This window comes from Ctenocephalides felis, unplaced genomic scaffold (assembly GCF_003426905.1).
Source record: "Ctenocephalides felis isolate EL2017-DRISC unplaced genomic scaffold, ASM342690v1 CF-g0.4_SCAFFOLD_01492, whole genome shotgun sequence".
Taxonomy (NCBI): domain Eukaryota; kingdom Metazoa; phylum Arthropoda; class Insecta; order Siphonaptera; family Pulicidae; genus Ctenocephalides; species Ctenocephalides felis.
In genome coordinates, this window is record NW_020537646.1 from 1,456,585 (window position 1) to 1,474,014 (window position 17,430).

A 17,430-nucleotide genomic window follows, 5' to 3' on the forward strand; every position below is an offset into this window, starting at 1 on the left:
TTTCCGTATATATAAATTATATATGCATGAATGTCAATAACAAAAAATCCAAATTACAAATATATTTTAATTGCATAATTTTTAAATAAATATCTGATTTGATGGAATAATTCAAACTTTATGACGATTTCGGTTATTCCAAAACACTAATATATTAATTCTGTAACGTAATAATAATATAGTGAAAAAATTAATGAATATATATTTCCTAAAAAAAATTAACTCATCATCTTACAATTACTTGAGCAGAAACTAATTGATAATAGGAAGAACATCTAATTGACCATTAAAAAGTTTGGAGATGTATGCCTTACGGGATGCGCCTGTGTGTGGGTCATGGTCGTTCGCCGTGAAATTTCAAGTCCAAGAGCAAACGCACGAGTGCGAAGAAAGATTGAGATGGCCAGCACGATGGAGCATATCGACGGGCGGCTCGAATCTCTCCCGACGGCGGCAGCGTTCCGCGGCTCGCATTTCATTCCCGTCGTCCGACAGGCGAAGATCTCATTAATATATAACGCGTCTAAACGACCATGATCCAACACGCGAAAGTGTGCTTAGTTGTCAGAAGATAACTTTTTCCGCCTTCTTCCCGATCCGGGGTCAGTGTTATGTGGTAATAAGTGTTACAAATTCCTCCAGTGACAATGGCAAAGTTCCAAAATATGTGTTATTTGTTGTTTTCTGCTAAAGTTTTGGGGACCATTATTTCTTTTAGTGTTTGTGTGTTAGCAGATGATTTGGACAACTTTAGTTTTAACAATGGACGTTTAATTAATGATTTCTTCTACGAAAATCAAGATTTGAGCGCGCTGCAAGTTGATGATTGGGAGGATGAGGAAAGCACGGTGGAGGATAAACAAGCTCATGTGCGGACAGCGCTTTTGAACGCTTTGAAAGACGGAAAGCAACTCAGGAGATTTGCGGAAGTTTTACCAATTATTCGAGTAATGAGTTCACCGCAAAGGATAGCGCTTGCAGCTTTAGTCTCGGCGCAGATTGCTCACGAGAAGGAAGGAACTGAAGGAAATGGTCTGAGTTTGCCACAGGTAATTTAACAAGTTATTATTCATCAATTAATCATAATGACCCATATAAAGCGTGCAAATATCTTCTCGTGTAGTGAAAAATACAAACAGCACTTCAATGGTCACTGACTGCGAAAGACACATCTGAAAGGAGATGTGATCACCTACTTTTTATAAATCTCTGGGAATATAGTAACAGAGTTTCACAGGTGTAATTGTTGGGAATTGTTCAATTTTGTTGATTAACTTGAGTACACAAACAATACATAATTTTTAGTAAATTGGTCAAATTCAACTTTCCTTTAGTGTTTGAATTTCTATTTTCACAAGCAAAGTAAAATAATTCAACCCTCTATGAGCGCTGGTCACTTTCAGGTTTGATTACATTTTTTATATCATACCAAATATTTATGTTTTTTTTTTCATAAGATGACGCATAATTCTGAATTCTTTAACATTGTCAAAAAAACAACATCAATATTAATGACTAATGCTAGGATTTTCAACCAGATATAACATTTTTATACACAATAGTGTGAACATTATAGGCTGATGTTATTTGAAAGTCACAAAATTCATTAATACCAAAAAATTGGTTTAAACAGTGTTATTTGTTTTTTTATTTTCATAATTGCAATTTTTTTATTCCTATATTTTTTCGGCCCAAAAAGGGTTCACAAAAAAAAATTCACTAAAAAGTTTGTAGCATATTTGGACACAATATTTTTTTAACTTCCCGTAGGGTAAGTTATTGTAATGTGCCGAAAATCGAAATTGAAAATTTTTACATTTCTCGACGTTTTCAAGGTTTCTGAACATTTTGGCAAACCTCAGAAAAAATGGATGTGTGTGTGTGTATGTATGGATACAAATTTCCAGTCACGTTTTCGGCCGCACGAATCAACCGATTTTTATGGTTCAAAAAACATTAGATTCCTATTGATAGGGAGAAGAGCTGATTAGTTTTTGGCAAAGGCAGGTTAAACAGTTACGGAGATGAAGAGCAAAGTGTGCAGAAAATAAAAATCGAGTTTTTGAGAGAACGGAGTATCCGATTAGAATGATCTAAAAAACATTCAATTAGTAATGATTGGGAGATATTCCGAAGATACGGAGCTAAATGTGTAAAAAATGGCAGTTTTTGAGAGAACTAAGCGTCCGATTTAAATGATTCAAAGAACTTTCTGCTTGTCGTAACAAAATAATTGGTTTTGGAAAAAAAAATTGTTTCAACTTTTTTTTTTCAAACAAAAATTTTTTTTGTGTATCGAAAATAATTCAGATTTTATTTTTATTTCTGACTATAGTTCTAATATACTTTAAACAAATAATTTCAACTTTGCAATTCAGTTTATATAATTTTTATAAATATTAGACAATGTTACAATATTAATAATAATCCATTTAAAACATTCAGTATTACTCAAAAATTTTGTTACGGTACGGGAAGTTCCAGCAATTTGCCTTAAGGCACGATGCCATACACCCCACTAGTTAATTCTATTTCTTCAACATCAAAATCTAGCTAACAAGCGTGTGAAATTTTCAATCTCTAAAGCTATAAATTTTGTATCTATCATTCTATAATATAATCACCAAAAACAACGTGCTAATTTCTTAACATTCTAAGCAAATTTCTATCTAGCCTACATAAAAAACATGCGCATAAATTTGTTATTGCTCACTTAATTAAGACACCTTGTCTCTGGGTCTAGATCAAATGTGATAGTGATATATGTCAAATAAAAAATTAGCATTTTATAAATGGCACTCAGTCAAAATTACTAGATAACTTTCTATTGAGATCTTTATCGTTTTAAGACGCTAATCAAGTGTCTGTAGTTTAAATTAGATGTGCTCTAATATAATTGGCATAGAAATGCAGGTTTAAATCAAGAATAACTTGTTTAGTGATGTTTTGTTGGAGGATCCAAATATATTTTTTAAATACCATTAAAAATAAATTAGTGCAAGGTTACGAGCTTGCAGCAATTTTACTTGTTTTATCACCGATCAATATTAGTAGTATTTGGTATAAAAATAATTGCCTCAACATAGAACTAATAATAGAAATTCACTTTACAAATTATGAAGCATAAATATGATGTCACCTAAATGCATTATTTTAATTTTTGGGAAGTAATCTTCCGAACAAAGGAAAATAAATTATTATTAAACATGTTCAACAACTTGATGCATTTTTTGGATTTATTGTTTTATTGTATGCCATTGTAATAATGTGGTGCATTAAAGTGCATATTACACAATAAAAATTTATTTTTCCGAGTTGAATTTTCTGTTTATACATGCATTACAATTGAATATCTTTGTATCATTTTTGCCTTGATTTTTTTATTTTTAATATTAATTTTATTTTAATATTTTAATAAAAATAATTTAAAACAACAGGCTAAAACTTGTTTTAAAATTTAATTAAACAATGAAACAACTACAATGAGTTGCTAATTAAAATTAATGTGTAAATATTATCTTAAAATTTAATTATCACAAACTTGACCTTTTTACGCCACACTTTGCAGACACTTTTAGATGTCATACATTTATAAAAGAGTCTTCTTCATGGTTGTTTGGCCTTTAGTTGCACTTGAAACTTTCGAATCGTTGTCTCTGATGCTTTTACAAATATAAGGACAGAATAATAAACGCATTCACTCCGCCGGATCACAAATGGGATATCATTCGGGACATCGCGTTCGCACGCTGAGAAGATGATTGTGATATCAATTGTGAAAGAAATTTTATAACAAAATTTAATGGAGATAAGTAGTTCTTGGAAGTTAGACTTTTAACATGTTTCATATGAATCTTTTATAAATTAGTCACATGCAGATTTTGTGATACACTGCATCAAGCATAAGCAGCTCTTTATGGGCTTTGTTTCATTCTTATACACTTTATCTATACAATACACCTATTTTTTCACATATAATTTTACTATGATATAGAACTATGTGTTTACTAATATCATTCATATCGTTAAAATTGCACAACATTCAGAAAAGTTTTTTTTTACTATCTCTTTATTTACAACTGTCCAGTAAAGGGCATTCAATAAATTTGATGAATTTACAATAATCGAAAAGGGACTTTGTATACTACAAGGGCATGTTGGAAAAAACAACTCAGTAGCTGTTTTTCCATTCGATATAAAATTCACAATATTTTATTAATAATTATATAATTTTTACTATTTACTTATTAAAAAATTTCTTATAAATAATGATTAAGTTATTTCCATTTTTTATCAGGAGAGTTGATGGCTTAAATTCAGTGGCGCTTTTCTTTTCAATCTTCTTGGATAGTTCTCTATTATCAAGGAGTTTGCTAATGAATTTGGGTGACTGATTAGCTTGTTTCTATACTTGTGTTCTGTTTTTTTTATTACTTCATTTATGGTAGGTGCATTCGTGTCGACATGAATCAACCAGTTGGGAACATATTTTGGAGCTCCTAAGGCAATTTTCAAAAATTTGTTTTGAAATTTCTATATTATATCTATATTAGCCCACAATTGTATACCATAGCACCAAATTGGTTTGAATAATAATTTATATAAAAGTAGCTTATTGTATGAGCTTAGTTTGGATTTAGTCCCTAGTAACCAGTAAAGCTTTTTGAATAGTTTTTTTTATTTTTTTTTTATTTTAATTCTGCAATCTATAAAAATAATTATATTTAGCAGAGAATGCTGATAAGTGTTTACAATTGGTTTTTGAATAGTTGAAGTAATTTTTATAAGCTGCCGGTCTAAACTTTCATTATTATGACAAATGAGGAAGTAGAATAAAAACAAATAAAAAATGAAAAATATAAATGTAACTTATTACTTATTTGTTTATTAGTTAATTCTTCACTGGAAAATTTTTTGTTTATTTTTTTAATATAAAAGCAGAATAACAATCACATTTATTCGGGACATCGCGTTCGCACGGTGCGAAGACGATTGTGATATCAATTATGCACAAAATTGAAGAAATCGGTGTTTTCTATACGACTTTGAGAACCGTGTGAATACTGTAATATATAATTATTTTAGAAGAAATTTAATTCTATAGGCTGTGCAATGCGTGACCAAAGCTATTTGCTAGACATGTGAATAAATAAAAATTATAATTAATCAATTATTCTAACAGTAACTGTCAAGTTCCCAAAACATGACTAAAACCGAAATCAGACTTGTATTTTCATAATGACATTTATAATATACATCATTCGTCATACTATATGGTAAACCAGTCTACATTAGATTAGATTGTTGATTTCGATTTTTTATTTGTTATATAAAATAAGTAAGAAAGTGAGTATCGAAAGACTTGCATTTTCACTTTCAAACTTGATTGAAGAAAATAATGCACTTTGCAATGTCGGTAACTAATGATATATTGATTTGATATATTATATGATATTATTTTAAAAGTAACTTTATTATATATATATATATATATATATATATATAATTAAGAAAAAAGATATAATTTTGCTTCAAAGTGAGACTTGTATATAATCCAAGTCAGGTAAAATGCCAATACGACAAAATATTAGGCTTATGAAAATAAAATTTAAAATAATATAGACAACAATGAATTTCAATAACTATATTGATATAAATATTAATATTTTGATCATTTTGTTATTCTGTAATTAAATTTGTAATTACACCATATTACGAATTTAAATTTTTGAATATTTATAGAAAATCATTTGTTTTACTTTTAAACTAACCAATTTTGATTTCTGATCCTGAATTATGAAATTGTCGTTTTGGAGCAATCTTTACGTAAAATCAAATCCAACATACTAAATTCTTGAATGGCTTAAAATTATCTATAACTATCTTAGTAATAATTAATAATTATCCCTCAACAAACTAAATTTTTAAATGTGTATACATAAAACTACATTTTTAATCGTATATTGATATCATTCCAATTAATATTAACACAAATATATAATATATTTACAAAAGATAATATATTTATTTCCAAATTGTATACACGATTTAAACTTTTATTTGGTAAAAATAAAAAGCAAAATATTTCTACAAGTTCAAACGCATAAAACTATAAAATATTAAAAATATTGTGAATTTTTCAATAATGATATGAAATCCATTAAATATTTCTGTCACATAATTAAATTTGTATTTAAAAGTATTAGGTTGATAATAATATTTGTGATGAAATATGTGAATCATAATCTTCGGGATAATAAAGACAAAATAATTTAAATAACATTTTTTATTACCATCTATTTTGACAAAGGGTTCTATATCATCTTTAGTGGAATTTAAACTTGAGCGACTCTAATTAACTATAATATATAACTATAGTAACATTTCTACAAAAGCAAAAATAATCTAGTTTCAAAAAATAATCTGGTTTTAGTTATTGTCAATTTTTATCAAAATATAGATTAAATATGCAAACACATGGAAGTGCGTAAAGCACTAATCAAGTTCTGATTTTTGTCAATTTTTATCAAAATGTAGATTTAATATTCAAACACTTCGAAATACATAAAATAAGAATAGAAGAGTTTTATATAATCTTTATTATTATCATTTATTTCGACATATGATCCTATGTCATCTTAAGTGTAGTTCAAACTTGAGTGGCTCTAATTAAATGTAGGAACATTTTCACTATAACTAATCTAATTTAATTCTAGTTTTTGTTTTAAAAACTAATCTGATTCTAGTTTTTGTCAATTTAAATCTTAATATATGATGAATATTCAAACACGAACTAGAAGTACAACATACTTTTGGTCAGACCTCCGAGACGGCAGACCTAAAACTGTTCAAACTGTTATTGATTGATATTAATATTCATTCTAAATTAGTCATGCGATATTCTTCTTCCCTCAACTAAAATTATGAAATTTAATTATGTCCTTTCCCAGGTGCGCAGGATGTTCGGAGATGATCCAGAGCTGATCCTTCCAGTGACTTTGGACATAGCCAACTTAATCCGAGACACCACTCGTGCCAGAGGTCGGTCAATCGCTTCAGAACATGAATTTGTTCCAAATGCACAGGCACTTCGAAGGATGCTCGAATTGCCTCACAAGGATAACAACGAGGACGATGACGAAGACGAGGATGAACACATAGGAGAAGTCCTGGTCACGTCAGGAGATGACAGAGATTTGTCTAATGAAGTGATACTTGGGAATAGTACAAATATAAGAGACAATTTTCGGGATTTTAAACCGCAGTTTGATGATAGGTAAGAGAATCAAACTTTGTAAATCAATACTGCTTTTCTTGTCTTATTTTTTTTATTTACTATTCAATTTTATTTATTTTTAATATCGAGGAGCTAGGGGCTTGTTCTAACAGCTTTTTGTTTACATTGATATATCTTGAGATTCACTGATTATACTTTCACGAAATGAAGATGAATAGGTACTGTAGCTATTATTTTGTTGAATCAAGTAAAAAGAATTCCATAACTATTGTTCATTATTTCACAATTAATCGTTTTTTAGAAATAGTTCGGTATTATGGTAATACATCTAGCCCCACACTTACATGGGAGCATTATACACGTTTACATTCATTACTTTCATTCAAACCTTTGATGATTTATTCTTTGCTTATTTTTGAGGAAGTTGACTTGTTTCTAAAAAATTGTTTTCATACATTTCGACGATTTTTATGATTTTTTTGACGGTAAATATCATAGTCTTCTAAATCATACTAAAATATTACCGCCCTACGACAACTCGTTTAGCTTTTAAAATTCGTCAAAGTTTGCAAAAATTGGTATCGTTTTTTTGGCATTTGTCCAAATTAGACCTTTCATCGACGTTTGCTCAAAAACGCCTGAACCGATTTCAGAAATTTAAAAGTTATTCGATATATCTCAATGAGCAATGAGCTATGAGTTTGTTAGGCAATCTGCCGAGCCGTTTCTTTTTAGTTTGAAAAAGAGTGTTAAACTTTTCATCCACATTTAAGCTCATTCTACCGAATCGATTTTAAAAAATCAAAAACTGTTCGAAAGATATTAATTGGAAATAATACTGATTAGTTTTAGGTGAAAATCTACCGAGACGTTTTCTTGTAATTAACTGTTGAAAGAAAATTTAAACCGATTTTTATGAAACTTTCTTTGGCAATGTATATCATGGTCTTATAGAACTTACTGAAATATTACGGTCTTACGACAGGTAGTTTAATCTTAAAAATTTATCAAAGTTTGAGAAAATGAGTAGTTTTGTTGACGTTTGTTAAAATTAAAATTAGATGATTTACTTGGTATAAGGATAGATTACTTGGTCTTAATGAACATACTAAACCATTAACGTCCTACAAAAACTGGTTCAATTATAAAAATTATTGATTTGTGAAAATTTGCTTTCAGAAAATACTCCGAGTTAATTAACATGTTCGTTCGTTTTCAATTATGTGTAATAAATCCTGTGGGATTACTTTTAATCACTCATAAATTAATTTGATTATTATTGATTAAGTCGATTATTTACACATATCGGGAAGTTAATGTAACTTGACTTAAGGCTAAATACCAACACCAACTAGTTTTTCATGTATTTGTTCGGGGTTTCATGCTTGTAAATAAATAGTAAAAAAAATCATCTTATACTTTAGTATGATCTTTGATGGTTATTGTTGCAACTTTTATGTTTCATATGTCCTTGTATTGGATAATAAATAAATATATATATACATATATATATATATATATATATATATATATATATATGAGTGAGTTCTTGAGGGCGATACATCAAACAAAGATGTATCAAACAAAGATTCTTTGTTTGATGTATCGCCCTCAAGAACTCACTCACATATTTCAACATCAAATTAACTACTAAATCATATATATATACACGTATATATATATATATATATATTAAAAAAATATATTACTAAACATCAATAATTGTTTAAATAATCATGTAATTTAGCACTTGTCATAAATCATGATATTCATATCAAAGTATTTAAGCCTTGTACATGTTTACAAATTTTAAATATGGATTTAGAAATCTTATTTGCAAATAATAAAAATTAAATTTCAACGCGAATAAGCACGCGCTTTTAAATAACACCAACATGAGAAGGTCACAAATTAGTACGTACATATTTTAGAAATTCATCTATTCGTGTTTGGTACTAATAAACGTATAAAAATATCTTGTAATAGATAAGCTTTTAAATAAATATTTTGATATTTTTCATATAAATATGTAATTTATGCAAGCTAATTGATTCATTGCATAATTCACATGTAATTGACAAATCTGAAATTTTTAACTAATGCATGTAACTTACATATTTTTTATGTTTTCCAGTCTAACAATGAGAAAAAATGCCACAGAAAGGCCGAAGCCAATTAAATTGGCCAAGGACCAACTGGCCATGCCTTCTGATGATATGCATATGGTTGTGGCTTTGCTTCCATCAAATGAGACATTAACTTCTTTCAATGGCACCAACGAAGATCTTCCTCAGGCAGAACAACTTAGGTGGCATAAGCGACCAATTCCTTTCAAACCGGTAAACAATAATTAATTGATATATAATTTATAAAAAAAATCTAATATTGTGCTATTGAATTTAATATATGTGATCAGTCAGAAATAGGCAAAGTGCCATATATTAATATTTATTTATTTATTATTTATTTTAATTAAATTTATATCTATTTGGGATAGATGTAAAAATTGGTTGTTCAATTTAAAATGTATTGCTAAAACAGTGTGTTATATCATTGAGCTAAAAATACTTATGTACCGATGGTTTTCGGTTAAAAAAATATTTAGTCACTATATGGATTATACTATGTATATAAATTTTTGGTTGGCCAATAAAGTTAACAATAACATTATATAAAAGTTTTTGATTTATTCACATCTTGGTCATTTTTAAATCATCTTCCAAAACATCACTTCACTTTTCTGTCTTTTGTTTTTTCAAATTGATTTGGACATCAACATTGGAAACTGCTCAATGGTTTCTTGAAAAAGCTAGGGATGAGAAGACGACATAGACTATACTGACAAACATTACTATTAAATTATACATTTTGTTGAATTTTTTATGGTTTTCATGATAAACTATAAATATCTTTTATCATTCATATTGTAATCATATGAGTGTATTATTAATTTTCAGAACCATTTTCGTCGACCTGGATTATCTCACATTGCAAACGATTTACTTAACAGTGATCAAAAAGCATTGAACTGCTTCTCTAGATCTTTGTGTTTATCCACGGATGATTATCCCATGTGAGTAATATATTTTCTTTTTTTTTAATAACTTGTACATACAGGTAAATAAATTTCAAATAAAAATAAAAAAACTGATAAAAAATATTTTACTGCTCATTTATGGTGGAAAGCTATACAGTCTTATACGATAAACTATTAAGATTTGTTTTTCAGATAAAAATCATTTATATATTAACAATAAATTGTAAATGGTTATATATTTGCTCTTTAATTACCCATGCAACCTAAATGTTTACCAATAGTACTCTGATTGTTTTGTAAAACCAAAAAATATAATTGATTTAGAAAGTCATATGATTGTGAATATTAATATTCAATAATTATTTAGAGCTTTCGCTAATACGTGTAGTATATCATATTTAATATGTTATTACATTATTAAAGTTTAATTATAATTTATGTACTTATGGTCATATACTCATCAATAATAATTTGCTACTTTATATTTGTTTTTTTTTTTAATTTAAGGGATTCTATAAAAGCGAGTATTCGCAGAAATAAAAATGCAATGGCAGCCCTAATTGTTGAATATCGAGATAAAGACGATGAAATTCAAAATATTGATCTCAGTGATAAACCTGATTTGGACCGGTAAGTAATAACTTTTACAACATAATTGTCATTGTCCATAATTATTACAATTTTTCAAAATAGTTTCTTAACTTCATACTGCTACTCATTCTTAGATATCTGAAATAAATATTGTTAATTTAGTCAATACCTATTTATATATTATTTTTAACTTCTTGAAGGAGAAGTTTGTTTTCATAAAAAATCAAATTTGTTAATTTTATGTATTTTCGACGTTTCAAGCCATTCTAAATCGATTGAGACCAAATTTGGAAAAAGTATGCATGTGTATGTGTGTATGTGTGTGAATAGATTTTGTACCTCAAATCGACGTTTTCTTAAAATCGACTGGACCGATTTTTATTATGCCATAAATCAATAACTTCAAAAAGTCAAAATCTCCAATTTAAAACTGACTTACATTGAAAAATTGCGAATATTTCGTTTAAAAGTAAAACTTTCCAGTGTATTAATTATTTTTGTTTTTTTTTTTATTTTCATTTTCATTATTTTCAAAATAATATTACCCTTACAAGTTTTGCCTGAAGGCATTTGATTTATGATAAGTTATATCTAAGTATATAATATTAATTATGAATATATTTTTACAGACTTGGAGAAGAAGGAACAAATTCTGTCCCTGGTACCATGTGCCCCTCCATTGTGAGGTACGCAAGGCCCCAAAAAGCAAGAAGTGCTACTGGACACTGGAAATATGTTGTGAATACTGGAGAACATACTCAAACTTTGAGGCTGGAAAAATGCAGGTAATATAATAATTTTTGACTCAATCTATTCTACTTTTTGTGCTATTTTAAACTTTAATTGTACTAACAACTTGCACTTAAACTATTATCACTTTCAAGTTGATTATCAATTTTTTGGTGCTTGGTTGAATTTTGAAGAAAATATTAATTTTGTATCTAAATTTATAAATATATCATTATCACTATTAAATATGAATTTGTTGTATATAAATAAATATTTTTAAGATGTGGTAATATTATACTATTTATCTAGCCGCCCCAATGAACCATGTACCTATTTGACTGACAACTTCAAGTCCAGATGTGTACAAGTGTACAATTACCATCGACTACTAAGTTGGGATGCAAACAGAGGACTTCATGTAGATATATTTAAGGTAAAAAATACCTCAATCCCAAATTAAAAACAATTTTCATATACGAGCACAAATATATGTCTGCTATCAATTAAATAAATTTATGGAATGTTATCCATTTTATCTTCTAGATTCCAACCTGTTGCTCCTGCCACATCGACGACTACAAGATTGCCTATCCTCCAGTATCACCACAGAAGGAAACCACCAGAGAAGTATTTCCAGGAAAAGATTATAGCAACGAAGCTGACGAATACCAAGATGACCATTTAGGTGAAGACACACAACTTTATGAAAGAGATGTAAACCAGTTCCACTTCAGTCCTACAAACACTAATAAAAAATATAATAAAAATAATCTTGGTACTCGTGGTTTGGATACAAAACATAGACCGACCTTAATTCGTGATTCCGAGTTTGAGTCCATGATGGAAGATCCTGAAACGACTACACAGACTTATAATATGATCAGTATGTATCCTGTATCAACTGGACGCAGGAAGCCTACGAAAATCAAGGTTTGCCCAGCTTTTTAGAAGCTCCTAAGCCTCCAAGAACCAGGTTTCCGTCGAGTCACAAAATAATTCCATTGACTTCTAACAATTATAAAAGAGGTGTTGGTTCTTTTAACACTTTTGACTTTAGTAAGCGCAATGTTAGAAGACCATCGAGATATAACGAGCAATTTCCAGCTGATTCCATGTATGACAGCAGTGAAGATAAATTAAATCATTTTACTATGCAAGGTTATGATATCACCACTGATATGTATGACAGTATGCAAAAATCACCACCTTGGCAAAGAATGGTTCACACAATACCTAGGACTACACTTCTTCAAACAAATCCTACAAACAAAAGGATTTTGTATGGTAGGACACCAAATATCAAAGCTACGACAACCACAAGGCCTGTGATGAAGCATAATTTAGATCACCTTACCACCAAGGTAAGGATTCCTACCAGAAGTACAACTGAATTGCCTTTTGAATACGATAACGATTATAGTGAGGAAAAAGATAATAAAAGAAATGAAGATGATAAAAAGAGGATAAATTATAATTATCATCCTATAATTGAATTCTTTGATGGGGTTTCAAAAAAACGAGGAGCTGAAAGTAGATCGGGTGACAGTGATATTCTTTCAAGTGGGGAGACTGATTGGCGACCCATGACAGCACCTTAGGATAGTTTAAGGGACACATTTTAACGTGCAATATTTTCAGTCAGCATTTTTAATAAAAATAATTACTCACAACACAAAACCACATGAGTTTTATAGGGTTTCGTATATGAAGTATCCAAACGCATCATTTTTCTAGAAGTTTTTCTTGAAATTTTTAGAAAAATATTTGGGGTATGTAGAGAAAATTGTTTTGTTAGTTTTTACTAGAGATGGCAAAGGTAGATCAAATTTTGGCAATTTAATTACTATTTCCATTCATTTATTACATATAATCCTCAAACTGAACCTTCGAAGCCCTCAGTGTACAAATTCACTGTGCACTTGACTGTATTTTCATTATTAGATAAAGTGAAAGTACTCTAGATTATTATTTCAAAAAGTATTATAATTTATATTAAATAGTGTATATATTTTTATGAATATGATAAGTAGAAGTAAAAGTTTTATATCTCAAGCAAATTTATTTAATAATTCAGCTCTCTCAAATAATTTATTCGGCTTTGAGATATATAAATTTATTTTTGTATTTTAAATTTTAATAGATATAAGTTGTTATTTATGTTATATTGTTTTAAGTTCACAGATTTCAATGATTTATTTATTGAGTTTCATGTTAGCATGTAGCAATAGACAAAGTATTTTGTATTGCCATAATGATAAGATGGAGCTTTTTGTATAAAATTTAAAAATAAAATTTTAAAACTTACTTAAAATTATTGAAATGTAAGTAATAAAAGTTAAAGGTTATAAACTAAATCAAATCTAAATATTTTGCTAAGATTCATAAACCTAGTTTGACCATTAGCAGGTAAGTATAACAAAATTGTTTTATCTAAGTATGCCATTGAAAAAACAATATTGGTTGAAACATTTTAATACATTTGTCACTCATATTTTTTTAGTCATATGACATTCATAATCATGATTTTTTGGATTTATTTTGTGTTTGCAGGAATTTATAGCGCAGATGCAAATGGAGGTATTTACACACATTCTTAGTTCATTTTGTATTAATAATTATAACCAATTATAAATATGTTTCCAGAATATTTCAGACTACTATTGAATGATACGGATTTATCAAATTACGATCGAAATGATTTATGGGAACATCTTCAAGATGAACTTGAATTGAGGGATATTAAAACTGTTTCTGTAAAGAAGCATCCTATTCTCATTCCACCAGCACTGGTTATACCGATTTGCTTACAAGTAGGAATAAATTAATAAATTTTAATTATATACTTCAAAAAGTACAATATAATTGTGTAGTATAAACTGTACATTATAAATCAATCACTAAAATTATAAATATAGTTATTGCAACATTACAGAAATGCGCCTAGATCGTTGTTGATTGTTCTGAATTTTTTTATTGTACAACAAAAATATTTTTTGTTAGTGTATATAACTATTTTAAATTTGTTTTAAATCTAAAATTGTATTTTTTTATCATATGCACATACAATTTTATCTACAAATATTTAATAAGATGATAAAAAAATAAATGAGTAATTTCCAATCACATCCCCGATAGAAATAAATCGTGGCCGGGGGGGTTGAAAATCGTGGCGCAACATTCAAATCTTGTTTTTAGATGCATCCGACAATATTTGTTTTAAAAATTATAGAAAATTTGGAAAATACATGGTAGAACTGTTTTCTATGGTTTATTGCAAATACAAAACTTGTTTCTCATCTTATTTACACGTCTAACTTTATATTTACACGAATTATACATAATTTTAAATGTGGGTAAATTACATAAATGGGGGCGTAATAGGATCATTTACTGAGCCAATCACGTTGCCAATACGAAATGGTTCAAAATGTTATTTAATTTAAACTAAACACGTAAAGGATAGTGATTGATTTTTAAAAATTTAATTAATTAGAAAATAATAACTTAAAATTAATTCTTGCGCTAGATAAGCTGCAGACATTTTGTTGCACCAAGTTCTTGAATAATTTTTCAAAGTTTTAGAAATTTTGATTCAAACAATAACCAAAATAGTTTGGACTATTATCTACTGATTAAAATTAATATGTTTTCATTTTCAGGGTAGTAAATTTATGAAAGCCATCGAAGAAGTGCAAACCGCCGGGCCTGGCACCGAATGCATACCCGAAGACCTCGCCTGTTTCTTAGGTTGCCTAACAGACAATGGAGATACTGATCAAATCGAAAATCTTATAAATTCTTTGGATGATGAATCACTCATATATAAAATGCAATGTGGAGTTAGTACGACTATTGATTTTAATGAATTTAAAGCATCAGGAAAAACATCGAAAACCAACAGTCAATGTTTTGAAACTCCCATCAATTTGCTTCAAAACATTTTTTGTTGACTGCATCCATAAAATTTTGATAATTGAGGGTTTGCAAAATACTAATGTGTCTTTTGGATTTCAATCAAATTTTGGATTTTAATCAAAATCAACTGTTTATGGTTTCTTAAATCAAGTAAAATTGTAAAAATTTATTAAATTTCTATCAATTCAATATTGCTTCCAGTTAACAAACGATGTATGAACTACCTTACAAGTTTGAAATTGATGAACCAATTCTGCAGACTCGTGTTATGGCAAGGCCATGTTCATTCCAGTTTTCATAGAAATTTATACTTAAAATGCAACTTCACTCATATGTTCTCAAGCCGTATCTCAAAGATAAAGCTATGACAACATCGTTTTTTATCCAAAACGCCTGACTGCACAGCAACCACATAGTATTTGATAGTTTTTACTACCACTTTATATAAAAACTTAGTTTAGTTTAGTACATTTTACTGCAGAATCGGCTCCTGAGTTTAAAAAAATGCAAACAAAATCTTTATAAATTACAAAACTATCACCCATAACACAAAAAGAGTTTGAGTTTGAGAGTTTGCAAAATACTGATGTGTCTTTTGGATTTCAATCAAATTTTGGATTTTAATCAAAATCAACTGTTTATGATTTCTTAAATCAAGTAAAATTGGAAAAATTATTTAAATTTCTATCAATTCAATATTGCTTCGAGTTAACAAACGATGTATAAACTACCATACTAGTTTGAAATTGATGGGCCGATTCTGCAGACAAATAGACTTATGTTATGGCAAGGCCATGTTCATTCCAGTTTTCATTGAAATTTACACTTAAAATGCAACTTCACTCATATGTTCTCAAGCCATATCTCAAAGATCAAGCTATGACAATCACATAGTACTTGACAGTTTTTAGTACCACTTTATATGAAAACCGCTATATAACATAGCCTCGCCATAACGTTAGTCCATTTTACTGCAGAATCGGCTCCTGAGTTTAAAAAAATACAAACAAAAGCTTTATAAATTACAAGTCTTTTGAATAAATTGATCATTTATATTACATTATCAATTATTTTTTGTCATTTTATTCCAGGTTCGTGATTGTGCAGATTGGTGGCAGATTTTCGCTCCTCTCAATCCGATGGCAATACCTTGCATAGAAATGGGCAGGTGTCTTTTGCAAGTGATCTCACAAGCTTGCAAAGAGCCAGTTACGCAACTCATAAAAATGGCTTTACAATAAATTATTTGCGGTGATTGATTCTGAACATACAATTTATTTAATAATATTCACAGATTTCCGTAATTTTCTTATTTATATTTCAAAGAAAAACAAAAATTGCAAAGTAAAATTTGTAGTAATATAAAACATGATTATACTTGGATTCACCGCAAATACCCATAAATTTGCTGTTTAATATAATATGTGTTAAGCTAACATTATTTTATATGTGAAATACATAACTATAAATAAATATCTTCAAAGTCAGTGATTTAAATATTAATTTAGTAAGCAAAGCATCATTATATAACCTGATACTGATGATGTTCTTTTTTTATTTGTTTTATTGGCCTTTATCTACAAAACTTAGCCATATACATTTTTATATAATAAAATTATTAATAAATTATACAATAAAATAATTAAGTAATAATTTTCAAACCAAAGTAAGTTCTTAACAACTAACTTCATATTTTAGGTTTTGATTTTAACAAAAATTCATAAATAACTATTCTTATTACTAATTATTGTTTCTAAATTGAACGGTTTAATTATATCTATAATTTTATCTAAATAATTAAAAAGTGATGATGTATAAGTGCCATTTTTATAAATTTGACAATATATAATACCAATCATTCAAAGTAAATTTAATAAGAAAATTTAATTGTAGTTAATTTAATTACATTAAATTTTTTAAT

At 28.3% G+C, this 17,430-nt stretch overlaps 1 protein-coding gene across 1 annotated transcript; it reads left to right on the forward strand.

The window, feature by feature from the left end:
• The first annotated feature begins 647 nt into the window (after nucleotides 1–647).
• LOC113370188 (neurotrophin 1) lies at nucleotides 648–12,580 on the forward strand. The gene is made up of 8 exons (XM_026610860.1): nucleotides 648–1,049; nucleotides 6,951–7,276; nucleotides 9,372–9,576; nucleotides 10,195–10,310; nucleotides 10,782–10,904; nucleotides 11,495–11,650; nucleotides 11,904–12,027; nucleotides 12,138–12,580. Exons 1-8 carry the CDS (start codon nucleotides 648–650, stop codon nucleotides 12,540–12,542), a joined length of 1,857 nt encoding a protein of 618 aa, XP_026466645.1. The 3' UTR covers nucleotides 12,543–12,580.
• The last annotated feature ends 4,850 nt before the right edge of the window (nucleotides 12,581–17,430 follow it).